At 45.3% G+C, this 21,345-nt stretch overlaps 5 protein-coding genes across 5 annotated transcripts; 3 read left to right on the top strand and 2 right to left on the bottom strand.

The window, feature by feature from the left end:
- Positions 1-1,948: 1,948 nt before the first annotated feature.
- Positions 1,949-4,948, bottom strand: LAJ45_07228 (uncharacterized protein; the record flags this gene model as incomplete). The annotated part of the gene is made up of 2 exons (XM_046116786.1): positions 1,949-3,962; positions 4,062-4,948. 2 exons carry the CDS (start codon positions 4,946-4,948, stop codon positions 1,949-1,951), a joined length of 2,901 nt encoding a protein of 966 aa, XP_045970188.1.
- A 338-nt stretch (positions 4,949-5,286) lies between these two features.
- Positions 5,287-5,724, top strand: LAJ45_07227 (uncharacterized protein; the record flags this gene model as incomplete). Its single annotated transcript, XM_046116785.1, has 1 exon — positions 5,287-5,724. One exon carries the CDS (start codon positions 5,287-5,289, stop codon positions 5,722-5,724), a length of 438 nt encoding a protein of 145 aa, XP_045970187.1.
- A 698-nt stretch (positions 5,725-6,422) lies between these two features.
- Positions 6,423-6,876, top strand: LAJ45_07226 (uncharacterized protein; the record flags this gene model as incomplete). Its single annotated transcript, XM_046116784.1, has 5 exons — positions 6,423-6,450; positions 6,510-6,541; positions 6,604-6,648; positions 6,705-6,789; positions 6,848-6,876. The coding sequence occupies 5 exons, from the start codon at positions 6,423-6,425 to the stop codon at positions 6,874-6,876; spliced, it is 219 nt and encodes a 72-aa protein (XP_045970186.1).
- Positions 6,877-7,250: 374 nt separating this feature from the next.
- On the top strand, positions 7,251-9,859 carry LAJ45_07225 (uncharacterized protein; the record flags this gene model as incomplete). The annotated part of the gene is made up of 5 exons (XM_046116783.1): positions 7,251-7,413; positions 7,491-7,808; positions 7,871-8,373; positions 8,435-9,682; positions 9,830-9,859. 5 exons carry the CDS (start codon positions 7,251-7,253, stop codon positions 9,857-9,859), a joined length of 2,262 nt encoding a protein of 753 aa, XP_045970185.1.
- Positions 9,860-11,971: 2,112 nt separating this feature from the next.
- On the bottom strand, positions 11,972-14,868 carry LAJ45_07224 (uncharacterized protein; the record flags this gene model as incomplete). The annotated part of the gene is made up of 13 exons (XM_046116782.1): positions 11,972-12,259; positions 12,337-12,507; positions 12,622-12,937; positions 12,992-13,043; positions 13,160-13,178; positions 13,306-13,365; positions 13,438-13,466; positions 13,550-13,594; positions 13,741-13,859; positions 14,251-14,276; positions 14,510-14,564; positions 14,623-14,641; positions 14,862-14,868. The coding sequence occupies 13 exons, from the start codon at positions 14,866-14,868 to the stop codon at positions 11,972-11,974; spliced, it is 1,206 nt and encodes a 401-aa protein (XP_045970184.1).
- Positions 14,869-21,345: the final 6,477 nt, after the last annotated feature.

The raw sequence follows: 21,345 nt of genomic DNA, 5'->3' as shown, positions 1-21,345 counted from the left end.
TTCGGCGGAAAAATAAAAATAAAAATGGATTGTTTGGGAAATAGTAACGGATGGGAAAAGAAAGCTCGGTCGATGTTTTCATGGCGATAACCAGTGACAGCTGGTATCAGGGGTTATGTATTTTTCCTATTGGGTTTGGGTTTCATGGCTGGGGTTAATTCTTGTTTTGCTTCCGCAACTACTCCTTGTTTAGGGCGGTTTTGTTTGGCTATATTATTTCTCGTTGAGCTTTGTGATACCGGCTGATGATCTCAAGCTCTAAAAAATTTGAAAGGAATCGTTTCGAATAAGTCTTAACACTGGTACTGAAGTTCCGTGATTTTATGTTCATGGCGTCATTGACAGCAACCTCGCACAAGAGATGAGTGCATAGTGGTAAGACATGCAGTGCACAATGCCAGCTGAATTCTCTGTAGTACTCTTCTAGAAAGCTTGAAACGGGGGTAGAAACTACCCCGGTGTGGTGTGAATCATGCTGTGTAGCGGCCTAGGCGGGAAGCTTATGCAGTGTATGTACTCGCGACCAGCAACAAGAACCCGAATATGCAGCTGCAAGTCTTTGGTGTATTTTTGACTTCTACTCCAATGGAAATTGCAGATTAGGACGTGCATTTTCGGGTTCTTGTTGCTGGTCGCGAGTATGTATGCCCGGCCAAGAACAGCTGTTATTAGTTACCACGCACCTTGGCATCCACACCCTAGGACAAGTTCGGTATCAGTATTAGTTGATTATTAGGACACGGATAACTCGAAACCGAATTTAGAGCCTAACACGCGTGCACCATGCTACTAGATTATGAACAACGGACAAACGTATGACTCTGTTAAAGCAATACGTTTTGGGGAAAAACACAAGAGATCCTCAGATATAAGATTAATACCTGCATACTCACAGAGGTTGCTACACAGCATAGCATGAACCAGAACCCCTACGAAAATAGAATGCGTGCGAATGGCTAATTATAATTAATAAGGATTCGGTTGAGATCTAAATCCTGCCCTCAAGGAAATAGATAACGTTGATACAATATTTGATAGCATTGAAGATAGGCTTAGAAGACAATAGGATCAGATAGCAAAAGACTATCGATCACTGTCCCCATAGCTATCCCGGGGTCAAAGATAACATGGAGGAATCTGGCGAAATTATAAATTATGTTTATAAAGTTAATTTTGAGCCAAATAATTCACAATAAGATTCAACGGTGCATTCAGGGAGAGGTTATTCCGATGAGATATGACTTTCTAATCCCACACCTTTAAAGTCTTGTTATATTTGTTGGGGGAATAAGATTTGAAGTCCACGTTGTGTTACACCTGTTGTTAAATCTAGGAACCGCACAAAAGCTTAATTACTCTCGTAATAAGTGCAAAAGGCACTAATATAGAAGCTTAATATACGTGACACGAGACACAATTGCAAACAATGTACATTTATGTACTGGAATCTAGGACAAAATTAGTAGACTGGGGCCTGGAGCTAGGGGAATTGTCGTGACTTGTGAGCGAGCAACCCTTGTCCCGTTATACTTTAATTAGATTTATCAAACATATAATAGTCTTTGTGCAACCACCCTATTTAATATTGCTAAAGTACTCTTTCAGGATAAATACCTGATCGCTTTGTCATTAGGAATATTGCCATAGTCATATGAAATCTGCCAAGGCCGAGTGACATCTCATGAGTAAGCATCTACTCATGACACGTCCCATCAAAGTAGGATCTTGGACAACAGAAAGACATAATAAAAAAGTTATAATTATAGGATTTTGCGGAATTGTCCTATATATTGTCTTTGTTTTCGTCTTCGTTCTTGCAATAAATATATGTGGACATACATGCGCCGAAACCTCCAAAACACTGTCCTCGCTCTCTAAAGTCTAGTGACATATAAAGGCTACGCAATAGACTTTTCTAGTCTTCTTGAACGTATAGCTATCATATAGCTTAATATTCACCGTCACTCTGATCATCTTCATCCTTGAAGAATCCGCCCCTAACGATAAACTTCTCAAAATCCCTCCACCCTGGCTCATCGTCTTCTTCTGATCTCTCTTTCACCCTAGATCTTCTCTCATCGAAGTAGACAAAATCGCTCAGCTCAAATCCGTCCATCTCATCCTCGAAAATCTCGGCCATACATTTTAGAAGATCATTATCTAGGCGACTTCCAAGTTGGTCCTCCGCTAATACTGGAAATAATGCAAGGTACAATACCGTATCCTGCCATTTACCGTGTGCATCTAGTGGATGTGCTTGTGAGATGGGATGTTCCAAGGTTCCTTCGTATACCTTTCGGAATAACCCGTTGAAAAACCACAATATGAGGAGAAAGTTGAGGCCACTAAAGGGAACAGGACCAGTGAGATCAGACTCGAGGTCTTTCTTAATTGCAGAGAGAAACGAAGTGTTTGTTTCGCGAAGGTGCCGTTTTCCCTTATATCCTGACACCAACTGTTGCTGGGCAATGAGGGCTGGGAATTTTGTACGGTCTACTTTATCGGGTATCCAGTCTGCATCCCCGAGTAAAGCGAGCTTAGATAATTCGTCAAAAGTACGGACATGGCGGCGCCACATGCTGGTTTCAACACCATCATTGACCACGCCCCCGCCCTTACGGAGACGCTTTGTCGATGGAGGAGCGAAGTATTGGGCTTTCACGCCAGAGGCGGCGTTCCAGTACTTAAAGAAGTTGTTACGAGGGCGACGACCGCCGCGAAAGACCTGATTACTGAAGATCTCAAGAAGACCCTCGAATAAAGGCATAGGTTCTTTGAGGTGTTTATTTGCTAGGAGGATGTTATAGAAGTGGAACATTGCTAATGAGATACCTGAATTATCCCATAGGATTCTACCCCAATCAAAAACAACATTGAGTGCCTGCGCAAGACCTACCCCACAAATCCATGGACAATACACCCATAACCCATTCCTATTTGTGTCAAGGAACCGGGATTGAAATGCACGGTGGGTCAATCGAGAGAGAAGAGAATCGCCAAGGACAATCCCAATCTCAGAAACCAATGGAGGCACATTCCTAATCGGGAATTCCCAACGTTCTGGGTCGGTTTTCTTGAATTCTTTCATGAGCAACTCAGATCCGGGGATGAAGTCCTCTTTAAAAGCCTCCATATCCTCCATGTGCCGACCTAGCTCGAATGGAACATCAGGGCCAAAAATGGTACGCTGTGATGCGATCGAAGAGGGGAGGTGGAAGTGCCACTGTTTGAAAGTCGTCATGGAGTCCATCATTACCTGAACTTGGAAGACCATATGTGGCTGGATCTCCTCGATGAGAGGGCTATGTTTAAGTGACATTGCTAACTGCGTCACCTCTCCTGAGAATTCGCTGGGACCAAACAAAACTCGCCGGCCAAACTTTGCAGATTTCCAATCCACTGTTTCAAGTGGTTGCACTTGTTTATCTGCTGTCAACCGCGAAGATGCAAACTGGTTCACCATGTCGTAGAGCCACATGATAGCGAAATCGGATCTCCATTTTCTTCGTTCATCATCAGTGCATTGATGAAGATCTAAGTTGGGGTCCCACTTGAGAGCAGCAATAGGTGGTGTTGGTTTGCAATTGCGACCTTTACGATAGTCGATGATGAACGTGACAAGATCTCGATACGCATTTATCAGGCAACCTTCAGTGATATCAAGGCCGTTGAAGGCCGGCATATGCTTTGCAGTCCCACCACCAGCCTTGTTCGTTTTATCACCATTTGCCCGTGTTTCCTCTGAACAGCCGGCCGCAGTCTTGCCGGTCAGAGACTTATACTCTGCATTCCCAGGAATGAGTAAATCAATGATGGACTGGAAATTTTTACACTGTGGGAAGTCTGCAGCGATATCAAACTGCAGCTGTTTGACCATCCCTGCTGCCAGGTTGCTGAGAGCACCTGCAACGGCAGTGTTCAATGTATCATTGGCAACTTCCTGCCATACACCGGCAATGTAGCTGTTTGTATCAGTCTACAGGCCAATATCAACCATGATGTTAGATTACGATTTGATTCGCATCCAAGATCATTTCATCACAGTCACAGAGATCACACACCTCCGAAGATCAAAAAGGTCCTTCATAAAACAAAACGCAGCGAACAAAGCCTCAGAATCACTCTTAATCTTGTAATTCTCCAACCTCCGAGCCTGCGAATCCGCAGCCTTCTGTGCAGAAGACTTCCGAGCCTTTGATGCGCCTTTCTTCTGACCATTGTTCTGCTTCGGGACAATGTTCTTAAGCCACTCATTCTGGTTCCCCCCGGGATCCTCGTTTTCGCCGCCAGAAGTTATGTCGTCGATCTCGAGGCCGCCGAACATGTTATCCAGCTCGAGCTCCTTTGATTTCGGTACGGGGCCTATCTTGTTAGTTGCGGTTTCCTTGAGCTTCTGCTCCCGCTCGGCGTTGCATTTGAGCTTCCATTCTAGCCCGCCGAGGGTTTCGAATGCCGCCTGGAGCGCATCGATAAATGCTTTATGGCCCTTGTTAGAGTTCTGGGTTTCTTTAGACGGATTTGCAAAGTCTATATCAAGCCAGAAATTATATGCGTCGGTTCTAGACCGAATGACAGATTCAAAAAGGCTGTAAACTGTCGATGGCACAGCTTTCATAGACGAGGAAGAAATAAATTTCGATAGAGATACAAGCTTGTTCGCAGTGATTTCTGGACTCGCACTAGAAGTGAGGTCATCGGTGACCGTGGGGGAAGGAGACTGAGGCTGAGATTTTCTTCTGTGTTTGCCCTTTCCATTATTTCCATTGACTCTTTTTGTAGCTACTGGAGAAACTGGAGGAGTAGGTGGAAGAGTAGGATCTACAACTACTGAGGATGAATCTAGTCCGAGATTCTTTGAAACATTAGTTGCTGTCGTGACGACCCAGCAGATAAGCCTAGCGGTGTTTCGCTTGTATTCAAGATATGTGTTTCGATTTGGAGGACCCATGCCGGCAGATTATACTTCTCGTAAAGAGTATGAGATGTTCAATTAGAGTAGATAGTATGAAGCTTTTCTAAAAGAAGATAAAGATGATTCGCAAACAAAGAAAGCTGCTTGAGGTTTCCTAGATGAGGAGCTAGATGAGTTGTATTAGGCTTGGTGCAAATCTAGATTCACGTGCACGAGGGTCAATGTTCTTTTTCTGGCTTGGCAGGAATTCTGGTTGCTGATCAAGGATGAAGCTTCGAAACCTCTACATACCCAATTCATTAAAACCCAATTTTTCACAAAACCCACAAACAACGCGTCTCATAAACTCCACACAATCCATCACAATCAAGAAGATGGCACCCCAGCAAGCTTCACAAACAAACACCGTCCTCGACGCTCTCGACGTAATCACCTCGCACCCCCGTCCCTTCAAGTCTCCCTCCTGGAAGCCCGCTGCCCGCCGTACCAAGACCCTCAAGCAGATCCTCACCGACGCGACACGCTCTCAAACGGCTACGCAGAATAACTCCGGGACCTCCACGCCTTTGCCGCCCGCTGCGATGCCCCAGCCTATCGGGGCTACTTACTCCAACATTGAGAGTGCGCCGTCGCTCCATCCGGCCCACACAAAGAAGTGGTGCGACATTACGGGGCTCCCGGCCAATTACACGGATCCGAAGACGAAGCTGAGGTACACGAATAAGGAGGTCTACTCGGCGATCAGGCAGCTGCCGCCCGGCGCCGCGGATCGCTATTTGGAGCTGAGAGGTGCGAATGTCGTGCTGAAGTAAGGGTTCGGGTGAGAGAGTGGATGGGGGCGTTATGGGTTAGCGTTGATTTACTTTGCTTGTAAGATAGGGCGGGAGGAGTGGAAGCCCGTGTATAATATGTATCGCCTTCTAGAGGATTTCTGGCTTTGGACGGATACAATTGAAGGTTCTTAATGAACATTCTTAAACTGCATTTTACTCTAGCTCTACTGCAAACATGATACCTAAAGTTACTTGCTAAGTGACCGTTCTGTGAATATATCCTATACTATATCATTAAACTATTCATATACTCAGGGTATTCCTAATTTCTATGCAGAAATAGAGTAAATTGACTGGGTAATTGTCTGAATTGTAAGCCCATTGACCGACAGGTTGGTGGTGGTGGTGGTGGTGGCGCGAAGTAACGTCCCTGACTAACAACCAATTCATCCAACAGCTCATCACATCATGAACTTCTTTCCTGATGCTTCTAATATTCAAATATTTCTTATAGAAAATACCACGTATCTAGGGTTTCTTTGGACAGTGAATCGAATATCAACAAATGGTTAAATCAGAGTGCGCATAAAAGGACTCAAAGGCACCCAAGCTTGTTTCTGGAATTTAAGCGTGGGGGTTTAGCGCCAAGCGATCTAATCAATCTTAACAGGGTCTAGATACCAAACAAACCACCTCTATCAACACCACCAGAACCAGAGATACCACCACAATACAATATGGAGAGTCCTCACGAGCATCAGCAAGGTGTGCGGCTCATCCAGAAGCTCCATATAGTACTGGCTAACTAGACCGTTCTTATATAGGCCTTTTGTTGTCCCGTATCATCACCAATGTCGTGAGCTGTCCCCCTGCAATGGAGGTTTGACATGGGCCATTGACGTTCGGATTTCTATGTAGGAGAAACTAAACGAGGCCGTTATGGTCTTGAACACAGCTCTTCATGTAGGGTCAGGCTTGTAGCGCGGAGATTGAGAACTGTGGGTTAACTTGTAGTCTAGGAAATCAACACCAAAAACATGAATACTGAGCTCGTTGCTCAGATGTGGAAGAATTATCAGTCGAACGTGCTCTTCCATCTTGAAGGTATTGTTTATTGGGCTTTGCCAGTTTTGGGCCCTTACTAACTTAACAACAATGCTAGCGACGGATAGTCTTAAGGAGCCTGTTTAAGGGAAATGATTTTAGAGGAAGCTGTAGATCACAGGTAGCAGGTAAAATGATACAATTGTTTGTCTACCTATACCCGTAGAATTCAACTTCACTTCGTCAAATATCATCAAGTCTATACAATTATTTTACTATCATCAGTATGAGTGAGCTACCTATCATATTCATGCATGCTGTTGGCAGGGGTTGCCCGTTGTGGGTATGAGGCGACTCGTGATGTTTTGAGGCTCCCGGAATTCAGATTCACCACCCTCAGAGCCAGCAATCAAGCATCCACGCAACCACTATTCGCCCAATCCCTTTCATAACCCCCATCGCCTCTCCTCTCCGCCTCCTCCAAAAAAAAGCCCATGAGATAGGCCCACCAACTCTGCACAATGCCCACCACCGCCTCCTCCTCGCGTCTCCCATCCCCCAAGCCTCCCCCGAAGCTCTACACAGTCCGCGATACACCCTCGTACACCCCCGGTGCCAGCTCCACAGCAGCCTTCGACCAGAACCACAAGCACAATGGCGAGATCGCAATCGTAATAGACAACGGTACGCGCCCCCAGCCCCATCCCGCCACTTCCCCGAGCCCCAAACCCCAAACCCACTTCCGCTAACGACCTCCCCAGGCTCATGGCAGACCCGCGCCGGCTTCTCGCACGACCCCTCGCCGCGAATTTTATGCCCGCCCCTCGTGTCGCGGTACCGCGACCGTAAAGCTCTCAAGACGTACACCGTCTGCGGGTACGATGTGTTTGCGGACCCGAACTCGCGCGCGCAGGCAAAGACGCCGTTTGATGCGAATGTAGTGAGCAATTTCGACCAGATGGAGACGCTGCTGGATTACTGCTTCATCAAGCTTGGGATTGAGGGTGGCGCTTCAGGCGGTATAGGGCATCCGCTGGTCATGACGGAGGCGGTTTGTAATCCGGGGTATAATAGGAGGAGTAAGATTTGCCCCCTTCTTTGTTGTGGGGGACGGTGGTTAACGCGTGCGTGCGATATATAGTGATGACAGAGCTGGTGTTTGAGTGCTATAACGCGCCCTCTCTAGTCTATGGGATTGATTCCCTCTTCTCCTACTCCTATAATGGCGGCCAGAACGGATTGGTGGTGTCCTCGTCGAATACTGCGACCCATCTCATACCGGTTCTCAACGGCAAGGGTATTGTATCTATGGCCACAAGGCTTAATTGGGGAGGTTCCCAGTCCGCGGATTATATGCAGAAACTGCTGCAGTTGAAATACCCAACTTTTCCGGCGAAGCTCCAGACATGGCAGGCAGAGAGCTTGATGATGGAGCATTGTTACATCAGCGGTGGCTACAAGGAAGAAGTGAGGACCTATCTAGATCCAGAAGTATTGGAGGAGAAAGACAGGGTCATCCAATTCCCATTTGTAGAGACAATCAAGATAGAGAAGAGCCAGGAAGAACTAGACAGGATCGCAGAGAGGAGAAAAGAAAGTGGGCGGAAACTACAAGAACAAGCTGCAAAGGCGAGGTTGGAAAAGGTAATTTATTCTTGATCACAGAATCATACTCGGCCCCATTTGCTAACAGAACTTTCTCTAGCTCATCAAAAAGGAGCAAGAACTTGAATACTACAAAACCATCCAAGCCCGGGCAAACACAGACACAAAACGGGACTTCAAACGCCTTCTGGAATCTAATGACTTCCCCTCAGAAGCCCACCTTGCCAAGAAGATTAAAGAACTTGATCTGACTATCCGCCGCGCCCGGAAACAAGATATCGGTCCCGAGGAAGAGGAGGAAGGCCCGAAAGAATTTCCCCTCCTCGAAGTTCCAGATGAAGACCTCGATGAAGAAGGCCGTAAGCAAAAACGGCACCAAAAACTCATGAAGTCCAACCACGATGCCCGCCAGCGTGCTAAAGCCGAGAAGGAGGCCGAGAAGGCCCGGATCGCGGAGGAAGCCCAGAAAGATGTAGAAAGCCGAGAAAGAGATTTAGAAGCATGGGTTGGCCAGCGCCGAGCAGCCCGTGAGGCCCTTCTTGCCAAAGTCAAGGACCGCCAACGTCTCAAGGCAGAGCTGTCAGACCGCAAATCACTCGCCTCCCAGATGCGGATGAAGTCAATCGCCAACCTCGCATCCGACACCCCCGCCTCTAAGAAACGCCGTCGTGGTGTACCACCACCTACGGGCGAGGGTGGGGACGACGATTTCGGCCGTAACGACGACGACTGGGCTGTTTACCGCAATATTGGTACTGGTGGTGACGAAGAGGACGAGGAAGAGGAGGAGCTCAATACCGCTCTCAAGAGCATTGAAGCTCAGTTACTCCAATTCGATCCCGAATTCGACGAGAATGATACCCAAGATGCTCAATCCGACTGGAGCAAGAGCATGCTCCACGCATTCTTGCGGGGAACTCGCCCATTCGACGTCGATAACCAGGCAGAGGCCAATCAGTTCCATCTTAATATCGAGAGGATCCGAGTTCCGGAGGTTGTATTCCAGCCCGCAATGGCAGGAGTGGACCAGGCAGGTATCATCGAGATTGCGAGCGATATATTACTGCACCGGATATCAAATCCCGAAGACAGAGACAAGGCGCTAAAGGATATCTTCCTGACCGGCGGTAACTGCATGTTCCAAGGCTTCCAAGAGCGCCTTGAGAAGGAATTAATGGCCGTCCTACCCTACGATTGTGGGTTAGGGGTGCGAAAAGCCAAGGACCCGATCGGGGATGCCTGGCGGGGCGCGGCACAGTGGTGCAGCAAGACCGAGAAAGACGCTGAGTGGAAGAAGGCTATCGTCACGAGGGAGGAATACCTGGAGAAAGGTGTGGAATATCTCAAGGTCAGTTCATTATCATTCCTCCACGTGCTCTAGATTAAACTGTTGCACTACAGTGGTTGATGTTATTAATATCCCTGTCGCTTTCCTCGGAAGAATATCATATTGAAAGTGTGCTTTTGCTGACTGTATCATGACTGTGTTTTGTAGGAGCACCGGCTCGGGAATGCATTTGCGTAGAGCAATCCCCCGCCCCCCAAAGACCTTCGAACCGGCTCTCGATGTATTCCACCAATCCATTCACATAATCTAATGGGACCGATGGTCTTTTGGGGAATGAAAAAAAGACCAAAAGTAGAGAGAGGTTGCATGTATTGATCATCAATGGGCAGGAGGTTTGGATTTGTAATGTGTACTATTAGTTGTTTTTTTCTTTTTTTCTAACCTTTTCTTTCCTTTTTTAAATTATGATACTTTACGGTAGGTATGCAGGTTATGGAAAAGTGGGAAGTGGGGAGGTGGAGGATATGGGGGGTGATAAATGGTGGGATTCAGGGTCTCCAGTATGCAATTTATGGTCCACTCATTTACTATCCGGGCGCTCGCGCGCGCGCAACGGAGACTCGATTCCCGGATTCCGGGGGGGCGGAGGATCATGATTTGCCCGCCCGTAAGCGAAAGCGAGAGAAGGAATGCTTGCCTTCTGTCTGTTCCAGAAATACTTCATCAAACGCATGCTGTATCATCTGTTCACAGTGTTTCTAGTGCCCAATGTTATATATGCTTACTCATCCTATTGCATATCCCTCAATTAGTTTGAGCCTAGGCATGTAGATAGAGTACCTACAAGTGATAAGTGTAGATATAATTATATAAGTGTAGATAGGTAGAGTAGCTATGCAGAGTATAGTTAATACTATCATCCTCATTCCAGCCATCACTCATTCCAGCTCATCATCACTACATGTACTACAAGTGCTACATGTACTCATCCCTCTAGCCTTAGCCCTGCATGACTCAGTAGCCATACCTCAGTCACACATGATGTAATCCTAACTCACTTTACCCACTGACCGCCTTCTTCCGCACCTTATGTAAGTAATGTAACAATTCAAACCACAACCACATCACGAGCCCTCACTCGCCCCGATCCCAGCCCCCCAGCGCCCCCAACCTCCCAAAAAAAACCTAACTATGATCACCGCGCTCTCGTTTTAATTTATTTCCATACTGCCACCCACGTACCCACGCGCACCCACACACTCACACCCTAGGGGACTTACCCCCCGCGATCCTGAGGCACCTTGGCGAGATCGAATGATTCAGATGGCAGCAGATCTGGGGACTGGGTCTTTCCTCCCGAGGTGTTGTTACGTAACCGTGTTTTTCCGGGGGGGGGGGGGTGTGTGTGTGTGTGTGCTGTGTGTGTGTGCGTGTGTTGAACTCAGCTCAAACACCGCTCAGTTTAGGAGTAGATAGCCTTGGGGTGGGTGCCAGTAGTGGTGGTGAATGGAGGAGGGGCCACAAGAGTGTAACTACATATCTGGGCGGCGAAAGGGCAATATTTCTATCTATGTGTACGTACATGCAGAACTCTACGAGCTGGATGAAGCCTTCTTTCTGTCAAAGGAAAATAGCGACTGCACGACTGACAGGAGATATAAATAGCTCGGAAAAGAAAGAAAAAACAAAAAACAAATGGGACGATAAGGTTCCAAAACGGTAACGGACCGTCTCCATCTATCGCAATTGTTGGTTCGTTCGTTAAATGACAGATGTAGTTTGGAGAGAAAGATCAGAACACAAAAAGATAAAAAACAAAAACCAGAAAGCAGGAAAACAAAAAACAAAAAAACAAAAAGCTGTTCAATTTACTCAGCGCCGAATAACCCCCCCAAAAGAAATTATGGATAGGAAAAAAAAAAAAAAAAAAGGAAAAGGAAAAAAAAAAAGTCAGGTTTCCTCTAAGGAAGGAAAGACTAACTAAAGGTCGTCCTCACTATGTATATATATTGATCCCCAGGATGATTTTCCTCCATAAACATAAACGTTCCTTAAGACTCGTTTCTTTCATCAATATATTCATCGATTGATACGCGCGGATGAAGTCTCCCGCTCCTATGGTGGAACTACCTCATCTAGCCTGTGCTCGACTATGAAAAGATGAGAGCCGAGTTAAGGGACGAGTAATTAGGGTGTAAAGACCAAGAAAGAAAGGAAAAATGCTATAAAATACGGAAAACGTTTCGTACACTACTGCCCTTAACACTCCATTTCTGAACAAGCAAAAAAGTGCAGAAGCACTGCAGGTCCTCAGCTTTGTTTTTCGCTCGGTTCTCTATCTCGAGAAACTTAGTTGGCATTCCCATTAGTAGTTGGCTTCGGAGCTTCCTCCTGAACAACGCCCTCCATCCCACCATTAATGTTTTTCGCCCTCTTCGCCTGTACCGGGCTTGCGTTTCCCGCTTGCTGTTGTTGCTGCTGTTGGTTGAAAAGGCCACTGCCCTGTACTTGTACAGCAACATTCTGCAGGAACGCATTGTTAGGGTCTTCATCGTGTTGCCTCTTCCCGTTCATATTGTTCAAGTCCGGGACACCCGCAACACCCCCCATATTCGCTGTTGGTGCACCCGCTGCTGCCTGTGGTGGCGCATCATGGTTCAAATAAAGTGCCAAAGATGGCGACATTTGAAGCAACTGTATAGGTGGCGGGGGACAGCCTCCTCGCCTTGAGATTCGATAAGGCGCGATTGAAGGTTGATAATGTAATCGCGAAGCTGGTAGTTCTCAGACTGAATCAACTTGTAGGATTCCTGCATTTGGTTTGCTTCGCGGACCTGCTCCTCGAGCTTTTTGATGTAACCCTCTTTACGTTGGCGGAATGCGCGCTGCGGATTAAGCAAAAAAAAGAAGGGAAAATTGCGGGTTAGTCAAATGTTCAAGGTGGATTATTCACATTAAGGTTATTTTGACAGTGAATAGTGGGATGGGTAGCGGCATACCTGTGCAGCGCGATTCTGTGCAGCGCGCTTGGAGGTTGAAAGTTCCCTTTTCCCACCGCGTTTCTGTCCGGAGCCTTCCGCGCCCGCTTCTTCTGCGCCGCTCTGTTGATCTCCGCCGCTGCATACACCAGGAGAGGTTCCGGCGTTGTTATTCAATGGTGGACTCTGTGACTGCACCATCATTTGCTGCTGTTGCTGCTGCTGCTGCTGTTGTTGCTGCTGCTGTTGCTGTTGTTGTTGCGCTTGCGGAGCGCCCACCCCCGAGATTGCCGGGTCAATGTTCATGTCGTGAGAAGCCATCTCGTGAGGACTCGAACTACCGGGAGCGTTAGATTCTGGAAGAAGTGTGAGGATCGAAGGTTGTTCTGACTGTTGCCGCGGGGGCGGGACCTCTTCTCCCAAAAGGAGATGGGCTCGTAAAGCTGCCACAGATCGCTTGGTTAGCACTTTGTCGTGGATGCAGGACAGGTTGTACAGGGAGAGCTATTTCTTGAGCTCTTTGATTGTGGGGGTGCAATTGTATTCAAGGGATACCAACTCTGCTCGGTTGTCACTTCCTGGTGGGGTGTCAGCAACGATAACGAAGCGGGTCCACGAGATGGTTGTGCGGGTTACGTGTAGACACGGTGGTTGGTGTGGAGGAAGGAAAAGGGAAGAGAGAGGGGGGTGGGGGTGTAACTGTACCTGCGCAGTAGGAGACTGGAGATTGTTAGAATGATGCGGGGCTGGGGCGAGTGTCTGTGGCTGCGGTTGCATGATTTGGTTCCTCTGTAATATTTACGAATGAACTGGTCGGTCGGTGTGATATTTCTTTACACTTTCCCTTCCTGTTGTGATAGTGGATGCTGTTTGGTGAGCCTTCCTTCTTGTCTTCAATTCACTTTCCAACTACTACGGCCCTTCTTTCGTGAACCCAAGGGCGAATTACTTTTAAACTTTGCGATTATTTTGTACCTTTTATTTTTATTTGTTGCTGTAGGAATACGCGACTCGAAGAAGGCGGACGTCGACGTTATCTGGTGATCGATAGATTATAAGCAGATGGATGACTAGATGGGTGGGTTAGGTAGGTGTGTGGGTGAGATGGGATAGGATGGAAAGACAGGATCTTTTGAGTACCTAGATGGAATGGGTCCGCGTATGGATCTATCGAGTCAAACGGTGCAAGACTGATTCGCCAGGCAAGTTCCGGTTGGGGGTGGGCCGGGGTGGCTGCTCGTTTAGAGGTGTCTTGTTGACTAAGTAGAGATTTAGTGTAAGCAAGAGTAGTAGTTGAACAGGTACCAGTAATAAGTACATAAATAGCAGTGATAGCGACAGGAGTATCAGCAATAAGATATACTTTTTTAAAGAGTGGGTATTTTGTTTAGGAGAGAGTATAGGCGAGGTTTCTAAGAGAAAAATAGTGGTATCTAACGAAGAAGAATAGAAGAAAGAGATGTAGATGGACGTATGGTAGAGCCTTGACTAAGTAGCGACGTCGTGGGAATAGATGAGGAAGGGAAAGGGAAAGAGATAGTCTACGTAACCATAGCGCAATATAGAGAAGGAGATGTAGCTAATATGAATAGGTATGATGCAATAAATGCGGGCATATTAGAAAAGTTTAGGAGGAGGGGAATTACCCACCTAGAAACGGTTTCTAATAATTTCTGCTGACTATTGTTTTCGACTGAAACTGGAATTCTGATTAGCCTTACTCTTTTTTTCCTTCTAGCTAGAAAGAAAAAAAATAAAGCGATGAGAAAGCGTTGTGAGATGAGTATGAAGGGATTCTGGGTTGGAAGGATGATGTAGGGAAAAGAGATATTTTAGGGGAGCCTAGGTAAGGCTGGATGGGCTGAGATGTTTGGTTTGGTTCGCCTCTTGTTTCGCTCTGTGCCTGTACTTTATGTCTGAGTCTGATCTTCCCTAAGCCTTCGCTCTTTTTTCTATAAGTGGATCTTCTCTCTGCTTAGTTACCAACGATTCCCTCATTCTTGGTTACTGGTAGGTACATACATACGGTCTGTTGTTGTTGCTGGCAGGCAGTAGGAAGGATGATGTGGTAAGTTGTGAGTAAGACGGCTTCGATGCTGGATAATGTAAGACGAGAAGGAATGACCCGACAACCCCAAAGAAAAAAAAAAAAAAAAAGTGAGATGGTGTGGAAGCGAAGGGAAGGGGGCCCCGTTTTTCTGATTGGCCCGGTGCTGTGATTTTTTTAGCCGGATTGGGCAATCCACTGTTTAGTCAATTACGCGTCATTTGTCAGCAGTTTCGGGTAACAAAGCCTCGGCGGCCAAGCCACCACCAAAGGCTCCCTGCACTGGCAGCCTGTTCACTCAATCTTGATGCCTGACCTCCAAATATGTGCAGTTGCAGTCTTTGAATCAAGAGTGGTGTGGGTCTGTACATAGCTGCCACCGGAAGAAAATTACCCAGTAATCCTTGAAGGACAGCTAAGAAGGAACCTGTCATGTACCTACAGGCTTAAAACTACTCACAAATTGCAAAGCTTGAGGGATACGGAACAGCCAATTCCCATAAGATATTTTGACGACCTTGCCAGGCTGTTATTACGATAATAATATGAGCTCTCTAGCTATTCTTCTTCGAAAGCCAGATACCCTGTGGTTCTATCAAAGCTCGACGTATAATTATTGATATCAGTACTCTACTTGTAACTATTAATTCAACGTAATAGATTTGAGGAAATTACCAAATCGAGTATCTGCTCAGCAAATTCCAGGCTCCCGGTGGCTTCATAACCTGGTATCGGTCTCAATATGCCATAGATTTTCGCAGACTGTTCTCCAGCCACTGCAGCTGTCCATGTTAAGAGGTTAGATAGACGTATTTTTCTGACTCGACTCAAGAGAAAGACAGTTCATTCTGACGATGGGTACGTGCGCGATGTGTTGTTGTGCATACTACTACTAGCGATCCTACCTGAAACATCGCTCTCGAGTCACATAAGGTACACAGGTCGATAGTAGAATCGAAGCTTTCCCCATCCTTCACTACGCCACGTGGAATATTCCAGGTAAAATTGCTAGTACATATAGGTACATGTAGTCAATATGTTTACAGTATACATCCGAGCGCCTTATAAGTATCCAAATTCATCACATAAGCCAGAATTATAAATTTAGCCGTACATGACCAAGCATGGATCAATTAGGTTCGTCATCATCCGCCATCACTCGGCTACGCTCAAAGCAACTTGATATTAACTACATGCAACTAAATCAGGGTTAATACAGAGTTTTTCTTTTCTTTTCTTTCTTTCACCGAATGAGTAATTTGAAGCAGTCTTACTCAGCTGTCGCACCAAGCTTACACACATATATGCAAGCAGCTCACCCTGGGGCATGAGAATAATCAAAAGGCAAATTTCATCATTATGAACTCTAGTAGGAAGTACCACCTATCTCTCATATTATTACCTAATCCTGTAACCGGACTAGTACTTCTATGATCTGGGACTAGACACTCAAATCACTCACTTCAGGTCAAACACTGTTCAAGAGATAGACCAGATATCTATGGACCAATTATTATGGCTTATTCAGGACTGACACACTGGATATATTGGGCTTCTTGCACAATGTATTATGATGATGACTTTCTAAAAGTATAATATATATGGCCGACTTCAAATTAATTCTCAGCAATTGTAAGTCCCTAAGGATCTCATGCGTACGGTGAAGTGACTTTGTGGTGAACAGAACCCTACGGTACAATGCTTTTGGTGTAAACGGGATAGGTTATCACCCGTGGGGAGGATAAACAGGGATCAGGACTTCCTCTTTGCCAGTGGGACGCAAAAGATAAGTTACAGCCATATCTGGATATTGTATACCATATGGGGGTTATTTAGGCCCCGATCAAGTGGTCTAGCTCAATGCTGTTTATATTCGAAATTATATATCCTGTCTAGCAGGATAAAGTCAGATCATGATACTGAACTTCATCATGAGGTTTCTCCTCCCCACCGAATTATCCCTAAATTCATCAACCAGCATCCAATTCCAGCAACAGCGTGTTCAAATCATCTCCTTCATTGATGGGCCTGTAATAGTTAGGAAATACATTTGTTCAAAGAATAACATGCACATGAGTCTGGCGAAAGCGGGCATGGGTGACCTATACCACGCCCATACCTGCCTCCATATGACATGATACATCGAGAGTGGTGATGATATGTTGATGATATTGATGATGAAGCTTACTATAGGCAGAGGTCCGGGACTTAGAGGTTTTCTTCCTGCCGCCTGTGTCACGCAGGTATGCCTACATACTAGTGCTGCTGTCACGGTGTGCCTACTAGTACTAATGCTGCTGTCACGCAGGTACGTGTGCCTACTACATGGCCTGTCTCCTTACTACATGGTCTGTCACACAGGTGTGCCGTACCTCTTTCCCGCTAGCAGATATCTTTCCTCAGTGATTAGGGTCCAGTTACCCCGGTTCTGAGGATAACACCTCCTTTCTCAGAGGATACGGTAATATGGCAGGTGATATCCCTCTCTCGTGGTAAGTTATCTTTTTAAAATTGTACCATAGGGAGAATATAATACGCGCGCCGAATCTTCACACTGACCTTCAAGATTCTACAGAAAGAGATGTGGTGTCAAGTTTGATTAGGAAGTGTTTTGCAACCAAGTGGTTAACGCTTGGATATTGGGAGGTTAATTCGATTCGATATAGCAAGGCAGGGTGAGAAATCGCATATACCATGCAAACCATAAGCTCACCGCATTTACAAACCGAGATATTATAATATTTTTACGCGGGGACATCTGGTTGCAATACGATTTTGAAGACTTTAGTCAGCCGAATTTGGAAATCTGCGATATTGGGGGACCTGACAATACAATGTATGTCCGAAATGTTGCCTCAAAACCTAGACACTTACAACGCTCGATTGAATATCGTGAGATTTGGTCGTATAAGCATGTTAACATACATAATATATCCGGAATAGAACACCATGCGAAGGATGTATTCTGAGGGTGTCAATGATTATTCTGCCGAAATATTTGATTGCCCCAACGATAAGCCTACATCACCACCCTTACGTTGCAACTCATATGCATCGCCATACCCATTCAATTTTGCAAGTCGAAGCGAAAATTGAATGACAGAACCACACGCATTCTCTATTAACGGCACTATTTTCTAGCTTATGCAAGTAGCATTCAACAAACATTATTTGACGCCACCTGTGGGGCTTGGCGTAGTACACATGGCAGATAGTATACCGCCAAGGCATAATAATGGCACACATAGTATTCTAGGCAGGGACTCCCCCCGGCAACTGAGGTCAATCATCTTGCATGGCGGATTCGCTTGACTCCTTCATCAGCATACCCTGGCATTATTCATCCATATGAAGATAATTTTCAGGTTAGTGGCCTAATGGTAGGCAGCTTATATCACTAAAGCTTACCGTAAACCTGAATTATCTAGATTGATTCGTGAGGCCTTTTGGAAACTCGGGATTTGAGGGTAAATTCTTACCATCTCATAGTAGCCTCGGTATAAAAAGTTACATTTCTAGAACTCATATAGCATACATACTTCGTCCTATCATACTAGCACAATGGGTTCGAGCGAATTGTGCTTCAATTGTGTCGAGTGATATCTCTATGAAGCAGAAATTAATTAAGTCTTTTTCATTCCGAACTAGTGTATATACATGCAATTCAAGTATATTTTAAAAGGGCACGGTATTCTTGATGCGCAGCCGCGGCTACCCTGGGAATCTTCAATATTAATGCCGATAGTCTTTTATAATACTTCGATGCACTTATACGTCAATATAAATGTTTATGCAGTTATAATTTATCACGTAAGTAACGTTATACAATAGATCGGATCTATTCATGTATGTACATTTAGTAGTTTTCAAACCCGATACGATAGCTATAGGAAATACATGTACATGTAGTTTAGGTACAAGTAATTGTTAATTATAAGCTTGAATGATCATAAGATCAGGTACTCTAACTCAGATTTTAGTTTTCAAGGATACACTGAGCTAAGGGAAGCCATATTAAATATCTTATTTTATTTGAGATAACTTGATTTCAAGCTGCTTACTGCAGTTGTCTCGGGCCGGGTCGGCTTATGGTTGTGATCACTAGTGCATCCCGATATGTGGACACATCGGATACGACTAGCCCCGTGGACGTCAATTGCCGGACCAGAGCTGCCCTGGCCGGGCGTCGCCCTGGCCAGTTAGTTGTTCAATAGAAATCATATTACCCCATCCCAGCAGCTTCAATCCGCGGATCTGTCAGGACAAGTACACTGGTCAACAAACCAAAAATCTTTTCCAATGCCATCACTAATATTTAATGTACATTTGCTTTGCATTTTCAAATACCGGTTTGGCTCTTATAATCATACAATGATCGTCGCCTTCGTCGCCGCCACCGCTGTAATACGATTCATTCCATGCTAAGAATCATGTGTGGATCTAGATCCATGACTCATGGGGTTATCGTCTTTCCTCCTGACTGCTGAAAACGGGCAGCTCAAATAATTTCAAGCTCATCAGTAGAAATTAATACGAACAGGATATCTCCACCAAATCTCAATCAACATCTGTCATGAAGGGGGGGTGGAATAGTGTCCGGAATTACAAGCAAGGAGTGCTCGAGGTCCCCATGAATCCCATCTGAAAGGGACGAGATAATATATATGACGATTGGATATTCTCGGGTAATTCAATTTACCCCAATTGCTGAACTAAGAAGCTTCGTGGACGAGACTGGTGCACTTCGGTAAAGAGGGTATGGTAAGTTGACCAATTGGTTAGTAGCGCTGCCAACCTTTATTCTCCCACCGTGCGCTCCACAAACTTATTTCAAACTAATATTTTCTATTCGAGGTCTTTCATTTCTCATCTTTGGGATAGTTTCTTGACGGGACCTGCTGTTCACTTACTCATAGATTATCACTCGTACAAAGTTTTTAAGGCCAGAGAAAATATACAGGATTGATTAATCTGATTGATCTTTATCTGTGTACTTGCAACCCCTCCAACTTTCAAACCGCTAGTACTATGATTATGAGAGAGGTTACCGGAGGGTGTATGAGATTTTGAGGGCAAGGCTCCTAGCCCTGCAATCACCTGCCTCAATCCTACTAGCCAGCTTTCCATATTGATTGTCACCACATGTAGGTACATGTAGGTCGATATTAGCTGGAACGAATTTGAATGATTACTTACATATGTTTACGTATAGTGACGGGGCTAAACACGGTTGACCTGCCTTATTACAATTGGCATTCGCTGCACACGCGCGTGTGCAACACTCGAACAAATGCAAAATCAATGCAAGAACTTCGTCACTCAACGATCGATGAGTACAGCAGATTGCATAATGATAATATCAAAAGACATGGGGGTCCCGGCTCCGTGGTATCATTTTATCACCCCTCGCGTGGGCTTTTCCTAGCTGCTGCACTGGTCCGGCCAAGATTCTCCGGTCACTTTTCACAAATTTGATAATCTTATGCTGTGCTATTGGGCCCGTAGGTGCGGTTGCTGCCAAAGAAAGCTGTCAAAACAACAAGATATCATGCAAGACACACAAATGAGCCTTTGAATTTCAAAAATTCTCACAAGTCACAGATTATGAAACCAGCCCGCGCACAATCGAGATTGAAATGTTGAACCTTTGCCAAGCGTTTAGTCAACAGGGCAGAGACGTTTACAGAAGTAATGCCCATCGGCTCGTTATTACCTATCTAGAGATATCAGAGAGCGATTTTTTTGACGCTTAGTCGGGTTTAAGGAGCCATAATAATAAGTGATTAACGGGAACAAGACCCGATCCCCTAAGAACCGGATTCCGAGGTCATAGGATGAAATAACAGCTAAAGTGCGTATCAGAAGCATTAGCGATAAAAATCCTCTAATTATTTAGATAAATGGATCCAAGCAGACTTTTTGAGTACTAAAACTGACGGGCATAAAATGTTCGACCTGTCTGGTAAGAACCATTGTGATAGTATTATGATGTATGCCACGAATCCTACATTTGTTCGCTGGATGCAGAGGATTTATATTAACTGCAATAATGTTTTTCGAAAGTCATATCACAGGCGATTTTGGAATGCTCGTCCAATGATGCATGCAATCGAGTGATCTTTTATGATTAAGTAGTAATTTAGGCATGCAGCACGAGTATAGCAATGACACAAACACATAATGCAGGAGAGCTATTCACGCACGTTTACTTAGGCTTCTGATCTAAGAAGTCAAGACTTCGGAAATGAGCTGTATATGCCACCGTATCATCTCTCATAACTCAGCGTCCTGAGACATCACTCGAACGCGCTGGGGAAGTTTCAAACCATAAATTTAACTTAATACTGGGCATCTATTTGCTGAGGACGGTACGCCGAGGTTTCCGCCTTGCTCCTCGGCCATATCTTGGCGCTGTTACTAGCTGCTTTTTATTGGCTACTTATAGTTGACTTTATTCAAAGCTTACGTTATTGCATTGGAATTTATACGGTTTCAGGGAGTTCACAGGCATATTGATCAAACTTAATCTAATCATACAATGGTACAATCACTCCCTCCTTATAGCTCGCGGTCCGTTAGGTCTTCAATCTCGGAGAACAGCCCTCCCCACAGTAACTACTGATAGTTATATGAAAATAAACAAATGTATTGGTCTTCATTCATATGCATTTCCTTATATCATGCATCGATACAATGCG

The sequence above is a fragment of the Morchella importuna genome (assembly GCF_003444635.1).
Source record: "Morchella importuna strain M04M26 chromosome Unknown Morimp01GS022, whole genome shotgun sequence".
In the NCBI taxonomy this organism is placed as follows: Eukaryota; Fungi; Ascomycota; class Pezizomycetes; order Pezizales; family Morchellaceae; genus Morchella; species Morchella importuna.
This window is presented reverse-complemented; position numbering and strand designations above follow the sequence as displayed.